Source organism: Stigmatopora argus, chromosome 18 (genome assembly GCF_051989625.1).
Source record: "Stigmatopora argus isolate UIUO_Sarg chromosome 18, RoL_Sarg_1.0, whole genome shotgun sequence".
Classification (NCBI taxonomy): Eukaryota; Metazoa; Chordata; class Actinopteri; order Syngnathiformes; family Syngnathidae; genus Stigmatopora; species Stigmatopora argus.
In genome coordinates this window covers 4,515,055-4,536,457 of record NC_135404.1, presented here as the reverse complement: position 1 = coordinate 4,536,457, position 21,403 = coordinate 4,515,055, and the positions used below count along the sequence as shown (strand labels likewise).

At 41.7% G+C, this 21,403-nt stretch overlaps 4 protein-coding genes across 7 annotated transcripts in view; 1 reads left to right on the top strand and 3 right to left on the bottom strand.

Annotated features, from left to right (window-relative positions):
• The window catches only part of LOC144092932 (uncharacterized), a 47,321-nt gene that overhangs the window by 1,848 nt on the left and 24,070 nt on the right, over positions 1 to 21,403 (bottom strand). The gene's annotated exons all lie outside the window — the stretch shown is intronic.
• Positions 2 to 6,074, bottom strand: LOC144092920 (uncharacterized). 2 transcript variants are annotated; one of them, XM_077626086.1, is made up of 3 exons: positions 5,419 to 6,074; positions 2,909 to 3,155; positions 2 to 2,548 (listed from the first exon to the last, which is right to left on the bottom strand). In XM_077626086.1, the coding sequence occupies exon 3, from the start codon at positions 2,361 to 2,363 to the stop codon at positions 153 to 155; it is 2,211 nt and encodes a 736-aa protein (XP_077482212.1). In that variant the 5' UTR covers positions 2,364 to 2,548; positions 2,909 to 3,155; positions 5,419 to 6,074; the 3' UTR covers positions 2 to 152. The 2 variants fall into 2 exon arrangements, with proteins under 2 accessions (XP_077482212.1, XP_077482211.1); XM_077626085.1 differs by lacking the exon at positions 2,909 to 3,155.
• LOC144092930 (uncharacterized) lies at positions 5,942 to 18,336 on the top strand. Of its 3 annotated transcripts, none has more exons than XR_013306173.1 (3): positions 5,942 to 6,314; positions 8,580 to 8,723; positions 14,237 to 15,806. XR_013306173.1 is itself a non-coding variant. In XM_077626102.1 (3 exons), the coding sequence occupies exon 3, from the start codon at positions 15,938 to 15,940 to the stop codon at positions 17,183 to 17,185; it is 1,248 nt and encodes a 415-aa protein (XP_077482228.1). In that variant the 5' UTR covers positions 5,965 to 6,314; positions 8,580 to 8,723; positions 15,834 to 15,937; the 3' UTR covers positions 17,186 to 18,336. The 3 variants fall into 3 exon arrangements, 2 of the variants coding, with proteins under 2 accessions (XP_077482227.1, XP_077482228.1); XM_077626102.1 differs by lacking the exon at positions 14,237 to 15,806 and adding an exon at positions 15,834 to 18,336 and having other exon boundaries at positions 5,965 to 6,314; XM_077626101.1 differs by lacking the exons at positions 8,580 to 8,723; positions 14,237 to 15,806 and adding an exon at positions 15,834 to 18,336 and having other exon boundaries at positions 5,962 to 6,314.
• LOC144092940 (triple functional domain protein-like) lies at positions 17,686 to 19,968 on the bottom strand. The gene is made up of 7 exons (XM_077626119.1): positions 19,903 to 19,968; positions 19,354 to 19,459; positions 19,059 to 19,174; positions 18,859 to 18,981; positions 18,612 to 18,773; positions 17,942 to 18,039; positions 17,686 to 17,809 (listed from the first exon to the last, which is right to left on the bottom strand). Exons 1-7 carry the CDS (start codon positions 19,960 to 19,962, stop codon positions 17,779 to 17,781), a joined length of 696 nt encoding a protein of 231 aa, XP_077482245.1. The 5' UTR covers positions 19,963 to 19,968; the 3' UTR covers positions 17,686 to 17,778.

The window sequence follows — 21,403 nt, the reverse complement described above, 5'->3', positions numbered from 1 at the left end:
AATGAACACAAAGTCAGTTCTGGAAAAGTTGAAAAGAAGAAAAACAATTAAATGGATGTGCCAGCTTACAAACCTAATTGAAAAATGCTGAAAAGATCAAATGAAATAAAACTCAACTTGTGTATTTCTCTCTTTGTCTTTCACAGCCAAATTCACGGCAGACTATTTTTATCAAAACATAATGAAAAAATGACACTTGAGGGATTCTCACCAGTGTGGGTTTTTGCGTGGGTTTGTAAGCCTACCTTGTATGTGAATGCCTGACCACAAATGGAGCATGAAAATGGTTTCTCACCAGTGTGGGTTCTTGTGTGTATTTTTAAACTTCCCTTCTGTGTAAATGTTTTACCACAAACTAAGCACGAAAATGGTTTTTCACCCGTGTGGGTTCTTGTGTGGACTTTTAAATGTCCCTTCTCTGCGAATGCTTGACCACAAACTGAGCATAAAAATGGTTTTTCACCAGTGTGGATTCTTGTGTGGACTTTTAACGCTCCCTGCTCTGCGAATGCTTGACCACAAACTGAACATGAAAATGGTTTTTCACCAGTGTGAGTTCTTGTGTGGCCTTTTAAGTGATGCTTTTGAGAGAAATTTTTACCACAAATCAAGCAAGAAAAGAGGTTTTCACCAGTGTGGGTTCTTGTGTGGGTTTGTAAGCTTCCCTTGTGTGTGAATGCTTGACCACAAACTGAGCACGAAAATAGTTTTTCACTAGTGTGCGTTCTTGAGTGTCTTTTTAAACTTCCCTTCTCTGTAAATTTTTTACCACAAACAAAGCACGAAAATTGTTTTTCACCAGTGTGGGTTATTGCATGGTTTTGTAAGCTTATCTTGTGTGTGAATCCTTGACGACAAATGGAGCATGAAAATGGTTTTTCACCAGTGTGGGTTCTTGTGTGTATTTTTAAACTTCCCTTCTGTGTAAATGTTTTACCACAAACAAAGCACGAAAATGGTTTATTACCAGTGTGGGTTATTGCATGGGTTTGTAAGCTTATCTTGTTTGTGAATGCTTGACCACAAACTGAGCATGAAAATGGTTTTTCACCAGTGTGGGTTCTTGTGTGTCTTTTTAAACTTCCCTTCTGTGTAAATATTTTACCACAAACTAAGCACGAAAATGGTTTTTCACCAGTGTGGGTTCTTGTGTGGACTTTTAACCTTCCCTTCTCTGCGAATGCTTGACCACAAACTGAGCACGGAAATGGTTTTTCCCCAGTGTGGGTTCTTGTGTGTATTTTTAAACTTCCCTTATTTGTAAATGTTTTACCACAAACTGAACAGGAGAAGGGTTTTTCACCATTGTGGGTTGACCCTAAGAAGGGTTTCCCACCCTGAGAAAATTTGCAGAGTTTGTCGCCACTGGGATTTTCCTCTTCATCTCCACAAAGCAAGTCGTCACCATCTGGTGGAGGAGCAAGGAAACTGTCTGCTTGCCATCCTTCTGTTGAGCTGCTGTTCAGAGGCTCCGCCCCTGTGCTGGCCACGCCCAGATCATCTTTACTCTTGAAAAGCTCACCAGTTGACCAGGTAACATATTCTTCCTCCATTTTGATTGGAGGTTGCTCTTTTCTCATTTGGTGTTGAGGGAACTCCGGCTCCTCCTCTTTAATTTGGGGCAATGTTGAGGTGTTTGCAAGCTCCGCCCCTCTGCTGGCCACGCCCAGATCATCTTCACTCTTGAAAGGCTCACCAGTTGACCAGGTGACATCTTCTTGCTCTATTTTGATTGGAGGTTGCTCTTTTCTCATTTGGTGTTGAGGGAACTCCGGCTCCTCCTCTTTAATTTGGGGCCATGTTGAGGTGTTTGCAAGCTCCGCCCCTGTGCTGGCCACGCCCAGATCATCTTTACTCTTGAAAAGCTCACCAGTTGACCAGGTAACATATTCTTCCTCCATTTTGATTGGAGGTTGCTCTTTTCTCATTTGGTGTTGAGGGAACTCCGGCTCCTCCTCTTTAATTTGGGGCAATGTTGAGGTGTTTGCAAGCTCCGCCCCTCTGCTGGCCACGCCCAGATCATCTTCACTCTTGAACGGCTCACCAGTTGACCAGGTGACATCTTCTTGCTCTATTTTGATTGGGGGTTGCTCTTTTCTCATTTGGTGTTGAGGGAACTCCGGCTCCTCCTCTTTAATTTGGGGCCATGTTGAGGTGTTTGCAAGCTCCGCCCCTCTGCTGGCCACGCCCAGATCATCTTCACTCTTGAAAGGCTCACCAGTTGACCAGGTGACATCTTCTTGCTCTATTTTGATTGGAGGTTGCTCTTTTCTCATTTGGTGTTGAAGAAACTGCAGCTCCTCTTTAATTTGGGGCCATGTTGAGGTGTTTGCAGGCTCCGCCCCTCCGCTGGCCCCGCCCATATCATCTTGCCGCTTCAAGGACTCACCAGGTGACCAGGTGACATCATCATCCTCCGTTTTTATCTTAAGTTGCTCTTCTCTCTTTTGGTGTTGAGGCGACTCTGGCTCCTCCCCTTTGATTTGGGGTAGCTCAACTTCCTCTTTAAAGCCAACAGACTCTTGCCCATCAGGACGAAGATATTTAGCTGCAAAGACATGAAGATAAATGATATATTTCATGGACTGTCGATCATAAAAATTCTCAAACTTTTTAGATTTTACTTTAGTTACAATTTTTTCACCAAAAGGGAGGCATTTAAAAAAACATTGTTTTAATCAGTAGCTAGTCTATTATCATTTTGGGGAATGATGACATTGAAGTATAAATGAAAAAAGAGAAAAATAATGTAATTTTCGAAATGAATATTTTAGAAAAAGATGGTTGGCTTAAAAATAAATTTTACAGTGTTTTTTTTAAAGAAAACATTAAACATTTCCATTTTTGTTTTTCATAAAGAGAAAAATATTATTTGCATTCAGGGGTTAAAATCCAGGTCACGTCCCACCTGTGTGGAGTTTGCATGTTCTCCCCGGGCTTGCGTGGGTTTCCTCTGGGTACTCCGGTTTCCCTCCACATTTCCAAAAACATGCAGGGTAGGCTGATTGGACACTCTAATTTGCCCCCCAGGTATGGGTGTGAGTGTGCATGGTTGTCCATCTCCTTGTGCCCTATGATCGGCTGGCCACCGACTCAGGGTGTCCTGTGCCTCCTACCCGGAGACAGCTGGGATAGGCTCCAGCACCCCCATGAAACTAATGAGGATAAAGCGGTTCAGAAAATGAGATGAGAATTTAGTGCATGTAAGTAAGTGTTATGTCACTCAAGCATGCAGCCAAAAATGTAGGGGGAGTAGCTTTAATGACTCTTTAATGCAGGCATTGGCAAACTACGGCCCGGGGGCCACATGTGGCCTGTTAAACGTTTTAATACGGCCCACCGAACATGATAATATTACATTAATAAACCTTGTTAATTTTTATTTCCCCTGCATTTCTGTTTTTGTTAACTAGATAGCACTGTGGATACATTGGTGAAGCGTAGGGCGTTTTACTCCACGTTTGCTATTTCCCTTTAGACTCTTCTCGATCCATCAGCCCTTCGGTAAAGATGAGCGGACCTACGAAACGCAAAGTGGACAAAGAATGTCGAGTGTTCATTACGGAGTGGCCAACTAAATATTTTTTCGCTGAACACCGATCATCCCCGTTTGCCTATTATGCCAAGAAACTATTGCGGTTTTCAAAGAGTATAAAATTAGCCTGTCACTTTGCTACAAAACACGCTAACAATGTTAGCAAGTTGTCAACAAAAGAAAGGGAAGCTGCTGCTCAGAAGTTGGCAGGTAATTTAAAGGCTCAACAAAGTTTTTTTCATTGTCACACTGCCATTCAAGAGTCAAGTACCAAGGCCAGTTTTATGCTTTCTTTCAAAATAGCAAAGGCCAGCAAAACACTGTCTGAGGGCAGGTGTTTAAAAGAATGTATGGTGGAGACAACAGGTATTTTGTGCCCGGAGACAACAGGTATTTTGTGCCCGGAGACCAAAGACAAATTTGAGAAAATCAGTTTATCACGGCGGACAGTGACTCGGCGTGTGGAACTAATAGATGACGATATCAAGAGCATCCTAAACAAAAAGATGGGGTCACAAGACCCCGAAAATGCCCCAGAGAAGCTCCAGCTCGAACTGATCGACCTTCAGCCAACCCTGTCTTAAAAGAGAAGTTCAACTCTCTGAAACTAAATGACTTCTATGTTTCACTCAATAAAGCAGCATTTCCAAGGCTGCAGCGGGCGGGGCAGAAGATGCTGGCATTGTTCGGCTCAACCTACGTGTGTGAACAGACCTTTAGCATCATGAACATCAACAAAGTCAGCCACAGATCCAAGTTAACACCTCAGATCCATTCTGAAAATCGCCACAACAAAACTAGATCCACACTTTGATGCGCTGGCTAAAAAAGGAGACCAACAACACTGTTCCCATTAAAATTGAAAGTGTCTCCGTGATGCGCACATTCTCAAAATAAACAGTGCGCACTGATCAAATATCATTCCGCTCCAAAGACTGACTTGCTGCCACTGTTTTGTCTTAAGGACAACAGAACTTTCCGTGCTTTAAAATAGAAATGGTAATTTAAAAAAGGAACATTTTGTTCTTTTGATTTTCAGTGTTTCAAGACTCATTCCAAAGTCAGATGTTTTGTTGTAATGCTCATTGTTGGAATAATGATTCAAACCTTTTAAATCATTATTAGTAATATTTAATTAAAAAAGGAAGAACATCTTTCAACATATTCTGCTTACAACTTCGAAGGAGATGCCTTGTGACGTCGTCTCAGTCCACAGTGCATTCTGAATTGCAGTAACTGAATCATTGTATTTAATCGCGACATTCGAAAAACATGGTTATGTAATCAGTACAATAACACTCTCGCTGGTTAGAAAAACAACAGTGTGAGGAATGCTTTCAAGGTAAACAAAGCAGTATTATAATGTAAGCAAAGCCGTATTTTCAAATCTGCTGGTGGAATCTCGTCATAACATTTGGTAGAAGTGTCCGTAACGCCGTGACCTCTTTTTCTTTGCCCTTGAGGAGTAGAATGTGGAGGAAAAAGTCCATCTTCCCATGACTTGATTTATAGCCTTACTACTTATTGAAAAATGCTTACAACACATATAGAATATTCCATAATAATTCTAACACTCATCTTTATTTGAAATTAAAGCACACGTTTTCTCTATACCCCAAGATGTGTATTTTTTTCTCCACTGAGGTGGGGTTACCAAAGCAATCCATCCATCTGCTCCTGGTCCGGACCCTCTGTCAAATGTTAGAACCCATTGTGGCCCGTGAATCAAAAAGTTTGCCCATCCCTGCTTTAATGCCTCTGGGCATATATTTTTTCCTTCGAATGGGGCTAGCGCGAATTCATGAAAATGTACGTACACTAAAATAGTGTCATGTCAAAAGAATACCTTTAAAGGAATATATGAAAGTAAAAAGTGTACCCACCTTCGAGTCTATGAAGAAAAACTTTCTGGTGCGTCATTTTGCAAACGGTCGAACGCTGCTGAGGTGAAGGCTCCTGTTTGACGTCAAAAAGGTCCTCCTAGAACTTTAGCAGTTTTGCTCTTGCGGGCATTTCCATACGTGAATTCTGATGGAGGCGCCTGTGATAGCTGCTAGCTATGCTAAGCTAAAGTAGCCCGCAAACTCAAGCGAGTTCTTCGACGACTTGTTCCTTTGATAGCTGCTAGCTAGGCTAAGTTAAGTAGGGTGCAAAGCTTCAACGAGGTATTCGATGACAGGAAGACTTGTTCCTTTGGCTGCTGCTAGCTAAACTAAGCTAAGCTAAAGTTGGTCGCACAGCATAAACGAGTTCTGAGACGGCTTGAAGATAGATATGTTAATCTCGAGCCTTCCTCCTCGAATCCGATTCGACCATTACATTAACCATTAAATCCCCGGGACTTGGAAGTGTTACATATTCACATTTTTGCTTTCACTGGTCGATAACACTTTGACTTGACTCAAAATGATCATGAATATCTCGTTAGTTTTATAACTCAAATTATGTATCTCTCGTTCCTTGAGAGGAAACGACGTTGCTTCGCGCATGCGCAGTAGCAATCGGTAGCAATCCGACTTCGGTCCCACTCGGGGAGGAATCAGCCTTTATCTTATGCTTTTCTTTCCTCGGTTTTGAGAAGATCTACTTTTTATCTCCCCTTGTCCAGCGAAATGTGACAGAAATTTTAAGGCATACTGAGAATCCGTCGTTTAGGAGGACGTTGACGTGGCTTGTTTAGCTTAGCCTAGCCTAAGTTAGCCACTAATAAAAAGAAGAAACAAGGCGCTTGACATCAACACATCGCCTCACAAGCAATCATTAAACCCCAAAATGTCAGGTGAGTTGCAGTGGAGGGCCGTCAGGGCCTTCAAGGCCTTGTCTGCTGGCCTAAGTAATATCTGAATCATATATTATATTTTGTCCATCAATGTTTATTAAAAAATTCCAAATTGTCTGTTAGGTTCCTTCCATTGCTTTCCCCCCTGGGTGCACTGCTTCCATATGTGTGTTTTCATATTGAAGCATTTAACCAATAACATTTCAGCCATTATTTGTTGCCAGGGTCAGAAATCTGCCTCAAAGCCTTCACAATCAGTTCTGTGGGCTCTGCTGCATTAAACAAGCGTCAATAAGACTGTTGCTTTAACCAATCAAATTTCGAGTTGGCAACACCACAATGTATTGTCGCAGGCGTAGGGATACGTCATTGCCTTGTCGCAGGCGTAGGGATACGTCATTGCCTTGTCGCAGCCGTAGGGATACATCATTGCCTTGTCGCAGGCGTAGGGATACGTCATTGCCTTGTCGCAGGCGTAGGGATACGTCATTGCCTTGTCGCAGGCGTAGGGATACGTCATTGCCTTGTCGCAGGCGTAGGGATACGTCATTGCCTTGTCGCAGGCGTAGGGATACGTCATTGCCTTGTCGCAGGCGTAGGGATACGTCATCTCTTTCACCAACTATGATTAGCTACCAAACTGTATCTGGAGCTAGCTGCACAAGCAAATATATTGTTGTGTTAATTTAAAGCAATTTTCAAGACGGACTATGCCAGAAATACAGTGCAATTTTTGCCGTTTCGCCATTGACATCCATCGCTGTCTTTTCCCGGGGAAATCACCTCCCTGGCCCGGTTGTAATGTCTGAAAAGCTCCAGTATTCGTATTTAATCAATTAATGCTGATAGGAAGTGGATTTTACCCCATTTTAGTGCAATATTTGCAGTTTCGTGAATAGCTGATGTTAGAATTATTATGGAATATTCTATATGTGTTGTAAGCATTTTTCAATAAGTAGTAAGGCTATAAATCAAGTCATGGGAAGATGGACTTTTTCCTCCACATTCGACTCCTCAAGGGCAAAGAAAAAGAGGTCACGGCGTTACGGACACTTCTCCCGGCAGGACCAAATGAGACTGTTATGACGAGACTCCACCAGCAGATTTGAAAATACGGCTTTGCTTACATTATAATACTGCTTTGTTTACATTATAATCCTGCTTGGTTTACTTTAGAATGCTTTGCTTACATTATAATACTACTTTGTTTACCTTATAATGAAAATATTATGCAATTCTTCACACCATTGTTTTGGGGGTTGTCACACCATTTCATTTCTCAGACTGTTGTTTTTCTAAACCAGCGAGGGTGTTATTGTACTGATTACATAAACATGTTTTTCGAATGTCGCGATTAAATACAATGATTCAGTTACTACAATTTAGAATGCACTGTGGACTGAGACGACGTCACAAGGCATTTTCCTTGCAAGTGTAACCAGAAATGTTGAAAGATGTTTTTCCTTTTTTAATTAAATATTACTAATAATGATTTAAAAGGTTTGAATCATTATTCTAACATTTTGGTCCTTCGAGTAGCCGGGGTCAACACACCGATAAGGAATCCAGACGCTGCAGTTCAATATCTGGAGTGACCGTGCACGGCAAAAGAAATCCCTTTCCCAGGCTGGAATATTTCTCGGCAGCGGCTGGATTCTAGTCGGTTTACGACTATCCTTAAATAATAATAATAATAATCGGACATAGGCCCTGTCGTCATTATCACAACACAAAAGCCTACTTGTCATCACACGCAGAAACTGCGTGTGACGAAATTGATGGTGCTTCTCCATAAGCTACGTTTAATCGGCAAAAGACCTAATAAGTGTAAGTCACGGACTTGTAATTTGTCATTCCGTTGTTGAGGATACAGGTCGCTTACCCCTCGCTTACCTCTCACTGTCTTCCACTTACCTTTCCTCAGTCAGCTAGTAGGAGGCAGATCACCAACCAAACATCTGTTCATATACCGCAGAGGGGAATGTGTGTTATGTTAGCGCGAGTTTAGATTTCTGATGGATGTGGGGAAAAAACTGTCCTTAAGCCTATTTGTCCGTGCTTTGTGGGACCTATAGCGTCTGCCAGAGGGCAGCAGCTGGAACAGATTGTGACCAGGGTGGTAAGGGTCCCCTATGATGTTCTTGGCTCTGCTGAGGTAACGAGGGCTGGCAATGTCTTCAAGTGAGGGCAGAGAGCAGCCGACAATCCTCTGGGCAGTGTTAATCACTTTCTGCATGGCCTTTTTGTCTGCCGCCGTGCTTCCAGCGTACCACACTGTGATGCCGTACGCCAGGATGCTCTCTACAGTGGTTCTATAGAAGGTTCTCAGAAGATTGGTGCCCAAGTTGTTCTTCCTAAGTACCCTGAGGAAATGGAGTCGTGTCTGAGGACACATCTATCAACTTACTGGTGAGTCCGTGTGTGATTTCTGCATATTGTTGACGGGTTCCAAGTGCGTGAAAGGCATCACACGCGAAGGCCTTATTTTGAGAAGTAAGGCTCGCGTCCTGGGGATTAGCGATTTTAAAACCCTGCGAATACTAGTCACTAGCAGGTAGACACAGTGTGGTCTATAAACGTCGACGGTGTTTGGGTGTGTGTGTAGTTGTTAAAAACCTAAGAAAAAAAGGTACTACGGGGGCACACAAATCCACTCCAAAAATGGGTAGTGGAAACAGTAAAGCGGCTATTGACGACGATCCAAAGATGCGTCTGCCGTGTAAAGATTGGAAATTTGTTGAGAATCAGAGCGCTTTGAGAATTAAACATCTAAATTTATGGATAAATAAATATGGATTTGCTGGCCAGCTTAATATGCATAAGATATTGATACTGCAGGATAAAATACGTGCTAAGCATGGGGGAAACCTTAACAAAATGGAACAGGAGGGATATAATGATACCTATTATTGGTTTATGATGGCAAGGAAACGAAGTGATGGATGGGTTAAATCAGTTGATAACGGTGGGACTGGAAACACAGAGGCTGTGTTATTCCACAGAAAAGAGGATGATGAGACTGGCCCGGTGGGGAAGAAGTGTGTTGTTGCTGTTAAAAAGGAGGAGATATTGCCGAGGCCCCCTCCGACAAATATGAATGACCGGCTGACAAGGTCGGGAGGGCCCGTGGGGGAATGGTCAAAGGCATGGGGAGAAACGCTATCTCCCCAGCCTGGGGCGCCGCCAATGACTGATGTGTTTATTGAACAATATCCCATGATCGAAGTTGCTAATCCTAATGTGGGCAAGGAGCAGGCCCCTACTATCCTGGTACACAGGACGTGGACGCAGGACGACGTGAAAAAGGCCGTAGAAGGCATCACGTCGCACAAGGTTGATGTGGGGGAGTTTGTCTTGCAAATGGAGGACATTAGACGATCTTATCACCTGAATGGGGTGGAAACGCAGCAAATTTGGATGTTCGCGTTAAAAGGTGATTGGCATGCTGTTAGAGGTGATTGGAATCCAAAAGCTGATGGTGGCCCGTTGTGTCATGACGGTCGTGATTTGAATTTGAGAGTGCATGAACTGATTGATCGGATTACGGGGAAGTTTAAAACAAAAGCTAATTATACCGTGATCAGCAGAGCTAAGCAGAGGGATGGTGAGCCTTTTGCAGAATATCAAATCAGGATGACGGCTTGTTTTAAGGCCAACAGCGGCATCGCTGAAGACCACGCGGTGGGCAGCCTTTATCAGGAGCAGCTAAAAAATGTGTTGCATGCTCATTCAAATTATACACTTAGGGAATGGATTGAAAAACACTGGGTAGACAGGCCTACGGGCACGCTTGAACAATACGTAAATCAGGCGGTCCATGCTGAAGAGGTTTTAAAAAAGAAAGGGAAAAGAAAGGGGGGGCACCCTCTAACGAGGACGGGATTTTTTACCAAAATAAGGGGTGGGAGCGTAAACCTTTTAACAGGGATAATGAGAAAAAATATGCAGGGAAGTTCAACAGAAATCGAGGTAACAGAGAGAAAATCTGTTGGATCTGTGGGAAAATAGGTCATATATCCCGCGATTGCCCAAATAACAGGGCCTCTAAAAGTGAAGGCCAATCAGCATGACTAGTCGGGGGGCCTGCTCAAAACGAGATAAGCAATGGATTTGAGCAGAGGGAAGTGGAACTAAATTTAGCGGAGATATTGGCACTCGATACAATTAAACCTGAAATCACACTGTTCGTGAATGGGATGCGATTAAAATTTTTGTGTGATACCGGGGCTTGTAAAACTGCGATTAAAGTGGATATTCCAGGGGCTAGACATACAAAACGGAGGGTTTTTGTGACAACAGCAGGTGGGCAAGTTGCCGCCGTTTCGGAGACATTTACGGTTTGGATAAGGGACCCGGAGGGGGAGTCGTGCAAAATGTCTGTGCTGGTGGTGCATGAGTGTCCTGTCAATTTGCTGGGGAGGGATGGCCTATTACAATTGGGCTTGGCTTTGGTCCCCTCCGCTAGTGGTAATATAGTGGTTAAAAGGCGAAAAGAGATCCAAAATGGCCAATTGAATGTGTTGCAGGGGGGCCAACCTGCATTTTTTTACTATACGCTAGAGGTGTCAGATAACGCGCCGACGGGGGTGGGGAGCACCCTGTTATCTACAGCTGCAGATTTGATTGGAATGCGGGAGAGTGTTGAAAATATAGACTCCCTCCATGTGCTGATGTGGTACAAGAGGTCTGAAGGGCATGATGAAATCTATGAGAACAGATTAGCACAGGTCATGCCGGCTGAAATTAGATTGGAATACCTGTACACGGATGGTATTTCAACAGTTGTGGGGGGGTTGAGTTGTCTTTGGGATATAGAAACCTTTTTCTTGAATGGGCAACTCCACACATTGTCTTATGCAAACCGTACAATCAGAGAAAAGAGGTGCTGCGTGACTTTGTACAAACGGCCCGCGGGGCAACTGATTGGAGTATATTAGACACAGGGCTTGAGTATAGCGAAATTACGGAGACATACAGAAAAGCGGTGTTTCAAACTATGGGCGTACGGGTGGGGATCTACCTGCAATGACTAGCACGATCAACAACGGGGATATACCTATTATCAGAAGAGGAAGAGGAGCTGTTAGCAACAGTCCCTCCCGAGATATGGTCCAAAGGACCTTCTGATGTAGGACTAGTAAAGGGGGTGATACCGGTGATAATTAGACCAAAATCTGAACTCAGGCCCTGTGTCCGACAATATCCGTTAAAACCTGATGCTTTGGAAGGAATAAAACCTGTAATTGAGGATTTGTTAAAAGCGGGGGTTATTATTGATTGTGAGGATTTACCTTGCAACTCTCCAATTTTTCCAGTGAGAAAGGCGGCCCCTTCTGGGGGATGGAGAATGGTTCAGGATTTACAAGCGGTAAACTCTGCAGTAATTCAGCGCGCACCTTGTGTGCCAGACCCGCACACGCTTTTGAATAATTTGGATCCAGATGCGGCATTTTTTACAGTAATCGACATAAGCAACGCTTTTTTCTCCATCCCATTAGATCGGGATAGTCAATTTTGGTTTGCCTTCACGTTTGGAAGGAAAAAATATACTTTTACGAGACTGCCACGGGGATACTGTGAAAGCCCCACGATATATTCACAGATTATGAGTAGCAGTGTAGCTAGGTTCCAACCGCAGGGGGGAAGCCAAATTATTGTGTATGTGGATGATGTACTAATAGCTTCATCTAGTTTAGAAGCCTGTAGAATAGACACTGTAGCCTTGATAGGGCACCTGGCGGCAGAAGGCCACAAAATAAGCAAAAACAAATTGCAGCTTTGTAAAGAACAGGTAAAATATTTAGGATATAATCTGGTTAAAGGTGGAAAGAAAATTTTAGATGACAGAAAGAAGGTGGTCTTAGACGCACCTAAACCACTGACTAAAAAACAGATAATGTCATTTTTAGGTCTCACTAATTACTGTAGGGCATGGATTCCAAATTATGCAGAGATTGTATCTCCCCTTGCTAAAATAATGAATGATGTTTTAAAAATGTCCTCGGCTCTAAATTGGACAGCGGAGGCTGAGACGGCATTTTGTACGTTAAAGCAGATGCTAGTAACTAGTGGTACTTTAGCGTTACCTTATTATAACAAGCCTTTTGTGCAGATGGTGGACTGTAAAGGGGAGTTCATGACATCTGTGCTGACTCAGGAATTCGGGGGGAAAATGAGGCCTGTTGCATACTTTTCGTCCAGATTAGATAAGGTGGCCTGCGCGCTTCCTCATTGTGTGCGGGCGGTGGTGGCAGCTTCTATGGCGGTGGAGAGCAGCGCTACGATAGTGCTTTTTCATTCTTTAACCCTTAGAGTTCCGCATGCAGTGGCGGCGTTATTGCTACAAACAAACATGAAATTTTTGTCTCCGGCGAGACATTTGTCTTGCATAGCCATTCTGCTTCTCACACTCGAGAGGTGTGTTAAAATTAATCCAGCTACTTTGTTGCCACTTCCTGGGGAGGGAGAGCAACATGATTGTCAAGCGATAGCCGAAGAGGCTACAAAGTGCAGGAAGGATTTAAAAGATCAACCGCTGGACAGCGGTGAAGTCCTTTTTGTTGATGGTTCCGCTAGTAAGGACGAAATGGGAAAAACTCGGACGGGGTATGCGGTTGTAACCGCGACTAAAATCTTAAAAGCGGAACCATTGCCGTCCAATTACTCTGCGCAAGCGGCAGAGTTAATTGCATTGACGGAAGCATGCATCCTGATGAGCGACGAGGATGTTACAATTTATACAGATAGTCAATATGCATTTTCATCGTGCCACGTTTTCGCTAGTTATTGGGCAAATAGGGGTATGATATCTTCTACTGTTGCAACGACTGATAGCTGCGGTGCAGCTCCCAAAACATATTGCTGTTTGTAAATGTGCAGCACATACTTCAAAAAATGATCAGGTTTCCTTGGGGAATGCCTTTGCTGATGTGGCGGCAAAGGAGGCTGCAAGGAAACCCTTTATTGGAATGATAGACTCGGTATATGACAAAAACATCTAATCAGATGATATTTTGGCAAAGATGCAGTTACAAAGCCCACAATCCGAATTCAAATTATGGATTGATAAAGGGGCGAAATTGCAAAATGGGGTTTATGCGAGCATTGAAGGCCAACCAATCTTACCAAAAAATTTGTTTATATGGGCGGCCATTTTGAATCATGGCAAAACGCATGTTTCCACGGCGGGAATGGTTGCTTTGGTGCAACGGCACTACAAAACGTATGGATTTAATCTATATGCAAAAAAATTTTGCAGAGCATGTTTGGCTTGTGCTCGGCATAATCCCCAAGGGGGGATACGGCCAAGACGTGGGCAATTTCTAAAAGCTACATATCAATTTCAAAGGATACATATGGATTTTATTGAATTAAGTAAAAGTGAGGGGAAAAGATACTGCTTAGTGATTATTGATGCCTTTTCAAAATGGGTTGAAATTTTCCCAACAAAACACATAGATGCGTTAACGGTAGCCAAAGCATTATGTAAAGATATCATTCCACGATATGGAATCCCAGAAACCATTTGTAGTGATAATGGCACCCATTTTGTTAACAAAATAATTGATGGAATTGGCAGTAGATTCCATATCTCGTTGCAAAATCATTGCGCCTACCACCCACAATCGGCGGGCCTTGTCGAAAGGATGAATGGAACTATAAAAAATAGACTAAGAAAATGTATGGAAGAAACAAAGAGACCATGGACAAAATGTATTGATTTGGTGAAATTATATATTAACATCACGAGTTCAAGTGGGTTAACCCCATATGAAGTCCTGTTTGGTAGAAAATACAAATTGCCATTATTCACTACACAATGGGAATTGGATGACGAGGCAAATTTAGCTGACTACATGAGAAAATCTTTAGAAAAACGCACCGAACTTAAGTTACCAGAGGGAGATGGTTCTTCTCAACAGGAAACGGACGGAGCGAAGGTGGTTCCTGGAGACTGGGTGCTGATACGCAGTATAAAAAAGAAACATTGGAGTGACGCAAAGTGGGAGGGGCCATACCAAGTGTTGCTGACCACACCAACAGCCATCAAGATAGCTGAGAGGGGAACCTGGATCCACCTTTCACACAATAAGAAGGTTATCTCAATTGAAACGTTCCAAGAGGAGAACCCCATAAACAAAGATAAAAAGTCATGGTAAAAACAATTGTTGCCCTTGGGGCAATGGCATTAATGATTGTGACTCTATTCCTCTCCATAATAGGGCTACTTTCTCCATTTCATTTCTCAGACTGTTGTTTTTCTAAACCAGCGAGGGTGTTATTGTACTGATTACATAAACATGTTTTTCGAATGTCGCGATTAAATACAATGATTCAGTTACTACAATTTAGAATGCACTGTGGACTGAGACGACGTCACAAGGCATTTTCCTTGCAAGTGTAACCAGAAATGTTGAAAGATGTTTTTCCTTTTTTAATTAAATATTACTAATAATGATTTAAAAGGTTTGAATCATTATTCTAACAGCTGATATGGACGTATTGACGTTCATCGCTGTCGTTTTCCCGGGGAAATGATACTGAGGGCCTGGTTCTGATGTCTAAAAAGCTCCAATATTTGTATTTAATCAATAAATGCTGTTTTCGGCTGGATTTTACCCCATTTTCGGGCAATGTTTGCCGGTACGCCATTGACGTTCATCGCTGTCTTTTCCTGGGAAAATCACCCCCCTTACCCGGTTGTAATGTCTGAAAAGCTCCAGTATTTGTATTTAATAATTAAATGCTGCTAGGAAGTGGATTTACCCCCATTTACTGTAGCTGCAGTCGAGGTTTTATAGCCATGAAATAGTTTTTGAGGGTTGGATTGATTCGTTGAAGGCGCTACAAGAAAATGCACGGACCGCCACTGGTGAGTTGACGTCTGATTGACTTGTCTCGAAAATATATAACAATGTTTACAGATACAGGCCGATCTAAGACTAGTGCTATTTTGTATTTTTATTTTTATTGTACTTTATTAAGGTCCAGGAAAGTACTTCATTTTTAATGTTAAAATTCAAATGCAGATTATAAATAAATGGGATATGTATTTACTCTTTTACCTCATTTTATAGAAAAGAAATAAAAAACATTTTAAAAAAAATCTAATGTTTTGTTTTGTTTTGTTTTAATTAGAAAATATTTAAAAATCGAAAGATGCAAAAAAAGTGATTTAAACAATTTTCTATTTGCTGTGTTCTTACATTGATGCAGGAGGCTAAAGAAAAAAATTGGACACATTTTAAACAGTTTGAAGCTCATTTGGCTGTTAACGCGAATACTACAGTAGCACAACTGATTGGTCATAAATGTATGACTTCCATTTAGTTTCATTACTGTAAAGTGTGAAGAAGAAATTCAGTCATTTTAATTTAAAAAATGGTTCATTTTTGTTGTGTAGAAAATTGCCCCAACCAATGCCGATGTAAGTGACTTTAAATTTTCAGTCTAACCTAAAGGACTTCTAGTTAGAGAGACAGTCCATGAAATATATCATTTATCTTCGTGTCATTGCAGGTTTTAGAAGATATATTGGTCCTGATGAGCAGTCTGTTGTCTTTAAAGGGGAAGTTGAGCTTCCCCAAATCAAAGAGGAGGAGCCAGAGTTCCCACAACAAAATATGAGAGATGAGAAACTTCCAATCAAAAAGGAAGAAGAAGATGCCACCATGTCAACTGGTGAGCCCTTGAAAAGGGAAGATGAACTGGAGGTGGCCAGCAGAGGGGCGAAGCCTCTGTATGGCAGCAGCTCAACAGAAGGATGGCAAGCAGAAAATTTAATTGCTCCTTTATCAGAGAGCGATGACTTGCTTTATGCTGATGAGGACGATGAAGGTCTTAAGAAAAACCCCAGTGGCGACAAACTCTGCAAATGCTCTCAGTGTGGGAAAACCTTTGGGACAAAGTCTACTTTGAAAACACATATGAGGAGCCATAAGGAGAAACCTTATCCTTGCTCAATTTGTAGTAAACCCTTCTCTCTAAAGCCCCGCTTAAAACGACACATTAGAACACACATGGATGAAAAACTATTTTCCTGTTCAGTTTGTGGTCAAGCATTCACACAAAAGGAAAACTTAAATAATCATGCAAGAACCCATAAAGGTGATAAAACATTTTCGTGCTCAATTTGTGGTAAGGCCTTTTCTCAAAAGCAAGATTTAAAAAGACACACAAGAACCCACACTGGTGAAAAACCCTTTCTGTGCTCAATTTGTAGCCAAAAATTCACCCAGAAGGCACACTTAAAAAGCCACTTAAGAGCCCACACAGGTGAAAAACCCTTTTCCTGCTCACTCTGTGCTAAGAAATTCCGTCGCAAGAACGCCTTAAAAGTTCACACAAGAACTCACACTGGTGAAAAACCCTTTTTCTGCTCTGTTTGTGGTCACACTTTCTCTCAAAAGGACCAGTTAAAAAGCCACACAAGAACACACACTGGTGAAAAACCCTTTTCCTGTGCAGTTTGTGGTCAGACATTTTCTCAAAAGGACCAGTTAAAAAGCCACACAAGAACCCATACTGGTGAAAAACCCTTTTCCTGCGCAGTTTGTCGTCAAACATTCACACAGATTGCACACTTAAATACACACACAAGGATTCACACCGGTGAAAAACCTTTTTCCTGCACAGTTTGTAGTCAGACATTTAGACAGAAGGGAAGCTTAACTAGTCACGCAAGAACCCACACTGGTGAAAAACCCTTTTCCTGCTCAGTTTGTGGTCAAACATTCACTCAGAAAGGAAGCTTAAATAGTCACACAAGAACCCACACTGGTGAAAAACCTTTTTCCTGCACAGTTTGTGGTGAAGCTTTCTCTTTTAGGGAATCCTTAAAAAGGCATGCAAAAGCCCACATCTGTGAATAATCTTTTCCCTGCTAAGTTTGTTGCCAAATATTCACGTCTGCTTCACAGTTCTGAGAACGAGGGTTTAATCCCTGGTTGGTTTCAACCCTCCTTGTGTGGACTTTGCATGTTCTCTCCAGGCCTGTGTGGGTTTTTGCCAGGTTTGCTGGTGAGACATCCATAAAGCACGTGGAATTGAAGCGGAAATACACTTGCTTGACGGACAGACATTGAGAACTGCTTGTCGGAATTCCCCAATGTCCTTCTGATCGTGCATTTCTTTTTTCATTCTTTTACTACATTCAGTGGCCCCGATTACATAGACAACTACATTCTAAAGGGAATTTAACTAAGGCAACAATGTGCATATGTTTGTTTTCCATAGAGTGAAGGAGGAGGCAAGGTTCCAAAAATATGCATTTGCTTTATTGTCCAAAAACGTTCTGTACACATCAATTGAAGTTTATATAAAAATAACTATTTACAAGAAAAATATGAATATTCATTCATTAACACATTTGATTTTTGTAAAGGTACTATACAGCATTTTTTTCCAATTGTAAGCTCATCTTGTGCTTTGGGTCCAAGTAGTCGACTGCCTGATGCTTCAGCCATTACATACAACTGATGAACCACTTGTGCAGCCTGCAGAAAACAACAGGACAACTCAGCTTAGTTTGACCAAGTTAGACTCTACTCTAAGTATTCTCAGTAATAGAAAACCTGTTCTGTTGAAACCCAAAATTAAATTCACAAATGGTAGAGTTAGTAACATACCTTTTTCTGAGTGGAGACTTTTCCTTCTTGCTGAGTTTATGGATGTCATCCCCTGTTTTGCTGTGCCATGAAGCAGGGATTATATCCGGTTCAACATTCTGACAAACGATAGAAAGAGAAGGATCTTAATTTACCATATTTTCCAGATTCTAAGTCGCACTTTATTCATTGTTAGGCTGGGCTTTCGATGAATACTCAAATGTGAATTTTATATGTTTGTTTTTCTCTATGACCACCGACTGCCTGTCATGTTGTTTATTTTTCAACGCTATTGTTATCTGAAACCTGTTATGTTAACATATGCCAATTGAGCCTGTTTATCTCATTTTACTACTGTTACTTTAACTTATGTTCATTCTTGGGTTGTGATACAATACAAAATTGCCATCCTAAAACTGTGGCTTATACTTTTGCGTTTTCTATTTTTTTCCCTCTCTATTTTGCCTTTTTTGGAGAGTGCAGTTTATACTCAGGCGCAACTTATAGTCCCACCCAAAATACGGTATTTACTGTATGAGTTTTGATTAACATCATGATGATTAATGATTGACATAAATGCAGTTATTTTGTGAGCACTCAAGTTTGAGTGCACAGCAGAATACAAAATTCGAAAATGTGGTTTTCAAACTGTGAAGCATGAAAGCTGATAACATTGTCAAATCCGACTTACTTTCTCCGGGCTGCAGGGGGGCTTGGCCATTTGCAAGGTGAAATCCTGGTAGCATTTGTCAGCTGCCATCACACATTTTCTGATGGCGCTGGCATGGCTGTGGCCTTTTCTGCAGTAACTGTCTGCTAGTTTGATGAGTAGCTTCACGCTATCTTCTAAATGCTGCAGAGTAGAGTAGACAAAAAGAATGTTTTTGCACAATTGCATCCAAGCCTATAGATAAGGGTGTGTGTGACACCAAACCTACCTTGGTAATGATGTCAAAGTCCTCCAGCTCCTTCAACACTTCCTGCCTGTAGCGGAAACTTAAGCCATCAGGGCAGTGTATGGACAGGTAAAGCTCTAATGTGTCTTTCATTTTATCCTGGGCCTAAAGACAAACAAATTTGTTACGTTTTGGTAAAGTCACAGCGAGAAACACATTTTTCAAAGTTTTCCAACCATCACCTCTTTAGCCTGGCGTTCAAACGCCACATATTGCTGACACTGTTCGAGTCGCTGCTTCTTAATGGCCCAGAGGTGGAGGACGTGGTTTTCTCTCTCTTTCAGGTCATTGCAGATGTCTTTGAATAAAGAAATAACAACACAGTTACCAATTTATTGTGTTAGAAAAGAAAAGAAACATAAAAGAGCATCTTTGGCAAGCTCTTTGAGAATTTGCGTAAATGTAAACATTAGCATTTTCGCCTTGCTGTAGGCTATAGATTACTCCAGTTCATTTGATTTTATTCCGCAAACTGACCTGTAACACACTGCTCTTTATCAGGACTCAGAATTCCCATGGAAGCACTGTTCCTCTCCATGTACTGGTGGAAGATGTCAGCAATTCCTCTGGCCAGAGTGCATGCCTGAATGACAGAGATAGCATAATCTGCGATTAGAAATGTAACACAGGAACCCTGCTTACAACTTCCATGGTGTCATTTATCACGTGTATAGGACATATACAGTATACCCTTGTTTTTCGCTGGGGTTACGTTCCAAAAAGAACCCGTGATACAATTAAATACTTTTGTCGCTCTAGAGCGTTTTGTCAACATTACGGGTTTTAGAGAAACTCGAATTTGCACGTACGTAATGTAAATTTGGCAAGCTGTTTTACGTATGTGTAGATATTAAACTGAAACGTTATTGGCGCACAGATAGAGAAGAAGCGGAGTGACTTATTAGCCAATCAGAATGCAGAACACAATGCACGATGCAAATCCGTGAAGTAGCCAAACCGTGAAAAGTAAACCACGTTATAGCGAGGGATCCTCTATATGCATTTGTAGATACACGTATGTTATACCTTGAGGAAAACGTCCTTCTGCGCCAGGTGTTTACTGCTCATGCAGGTCAGATGATCCATCTGAGAGCTGGAATCAATTTCAGCATTTTCTGCTTTGCACCAGTCCTCCTCCCTCTTATAGTCCCCCTCCAGGTTTTCCAACATACGACGCACCTGCAAGATGGAAATAAGAATGATCATGAGTATCGTGGGAGTGTAATTTTTATGTCCCATCATGTAACCAGCTAAGGGGGAAACACTCTTTCAAAAAATATCAATTGAAGACAGCTATCTCTGCGGGGTATTAACTAAATTGTAAATACATTTCAACTTTTGTTGAGTAATGTCCTACTTCTGTTGAGGTCTCGTGGAAGGCCAGCGAAGCGAGGAGCAGCTTCATTTTGCCATCTGTTTTGCGCGAAAGCTGAATCCAGTGGCTAGCTGTACTCTCGGCACATTCTCTTAACAAGTCCAAAGGGGTCTGACACAATAGAGACCCCTGGCCTTCCTCTGAAACAGCATTAGGCTCTGGTAGGTATTCTAGGGACAGGAAATAGAACAAAAAAATTAACGAAGGAAAGTCGTTTGATTAAGCAGTGATGTTATGAAAGATGCAGGAGAATATTCACGTCATAAATCAGAGGATTACATTTAACTAATCTATATTCACTTATCCAAAATGGTGGCACAAGGGCAAAAAAGTAGTAAATGGCCTCCACAAGATTGCAGTTCTTCCAATATTTGGCAGGTTTTTACTACACTAAAGTTGATATTCACAAATTCATATTTTGCTGTGACTACTAGCATTATCATATGTATTTAGGGAGAGCATGATAACAATATACCACAATAAACATATTTCACATTTCGCATACAAATGGGGCAGTTAAAGTTATCCTTCCTTCTAAAGTTGGAATTTTAGCTAACTGCAAAAAATGCAAAATCGCTGATCAGCCACCCACATCAAAGCAGGAAGAAAATATTTTTGTACATTAACGTCTAAAATGCAATGCAACGACAACGCAGTGTAAACTGTTTTTGCAAATGTTATGTTGGACTCGAGTCACTCGACAAAGCATTTCAGTTAAACACGACTGCCGTGACTCCAAATCAAGAAGATGCTGAAAACGAGTTAAAAAAATCCTTCAAACAATGTCATAAGTTAATCAGGAAATTGTTACTACTTTTCAGCAATTTAGCACGACTTAAAACGAACATTATATGAAGCGCCCCAAACCATGTATAATCGTCTGCATCCCTCTTTCGCTTGGAAAGGAAAGTAGCAACGAACGTTAGAATATAATATAATTACCTTGTAGCAGCATTTCGGGCTTTGCAGCAACTTCAGATGCGAGGTGCTCCATGGTTGATTTCTTTTTCCTGATCGTTTCTTCCGAATAACCTGGTGAGCTCACTTGCAGCATCTGACTGATTTCATTTTTGGGTTGGAATCTGTACATTTAAACGCAGATGACATGAAAGAGCTTCCCAGTGACGTCACCTCTGTGATCTCCAATTCTAT

Coding starts and splice junctions, on each gene's coding strand:
- LOC144092920 (XM_077626085.1), bottom strand. CDS start 5,455: ATGACGCACCAGAAAGTTTTTCTTCATAGACTCGAAG. Junction 2,549..5,418: donor TTTTCTTCATAGACTCGAAG/GTGGGTACACTT, acceptor ATGTCTTTGCAG/CTAAATATCTTCGTCCTGAT.
- LOC144092940 (XM_077626119.1), bottom strand. CDS start 19,962: ATGGATCATCTGACCTGCATGAGCAGTAAACACCTGGCGCAGAAGGAC. Junction 19,460..19,902: donor AGAAGGACGTTTTCCTCAAG/GTATAACATACG, acceptor TCTGTCATTCAG/GCATGCACTCTGGCCAGAGG. Junction 17,810..17,941: donor AAGTCTCCACTCAGAAAAAG/GTATGTTACTAA, acceptor TGTTTTCTGCAG/GCTGCACAAGTGGTTCATCA.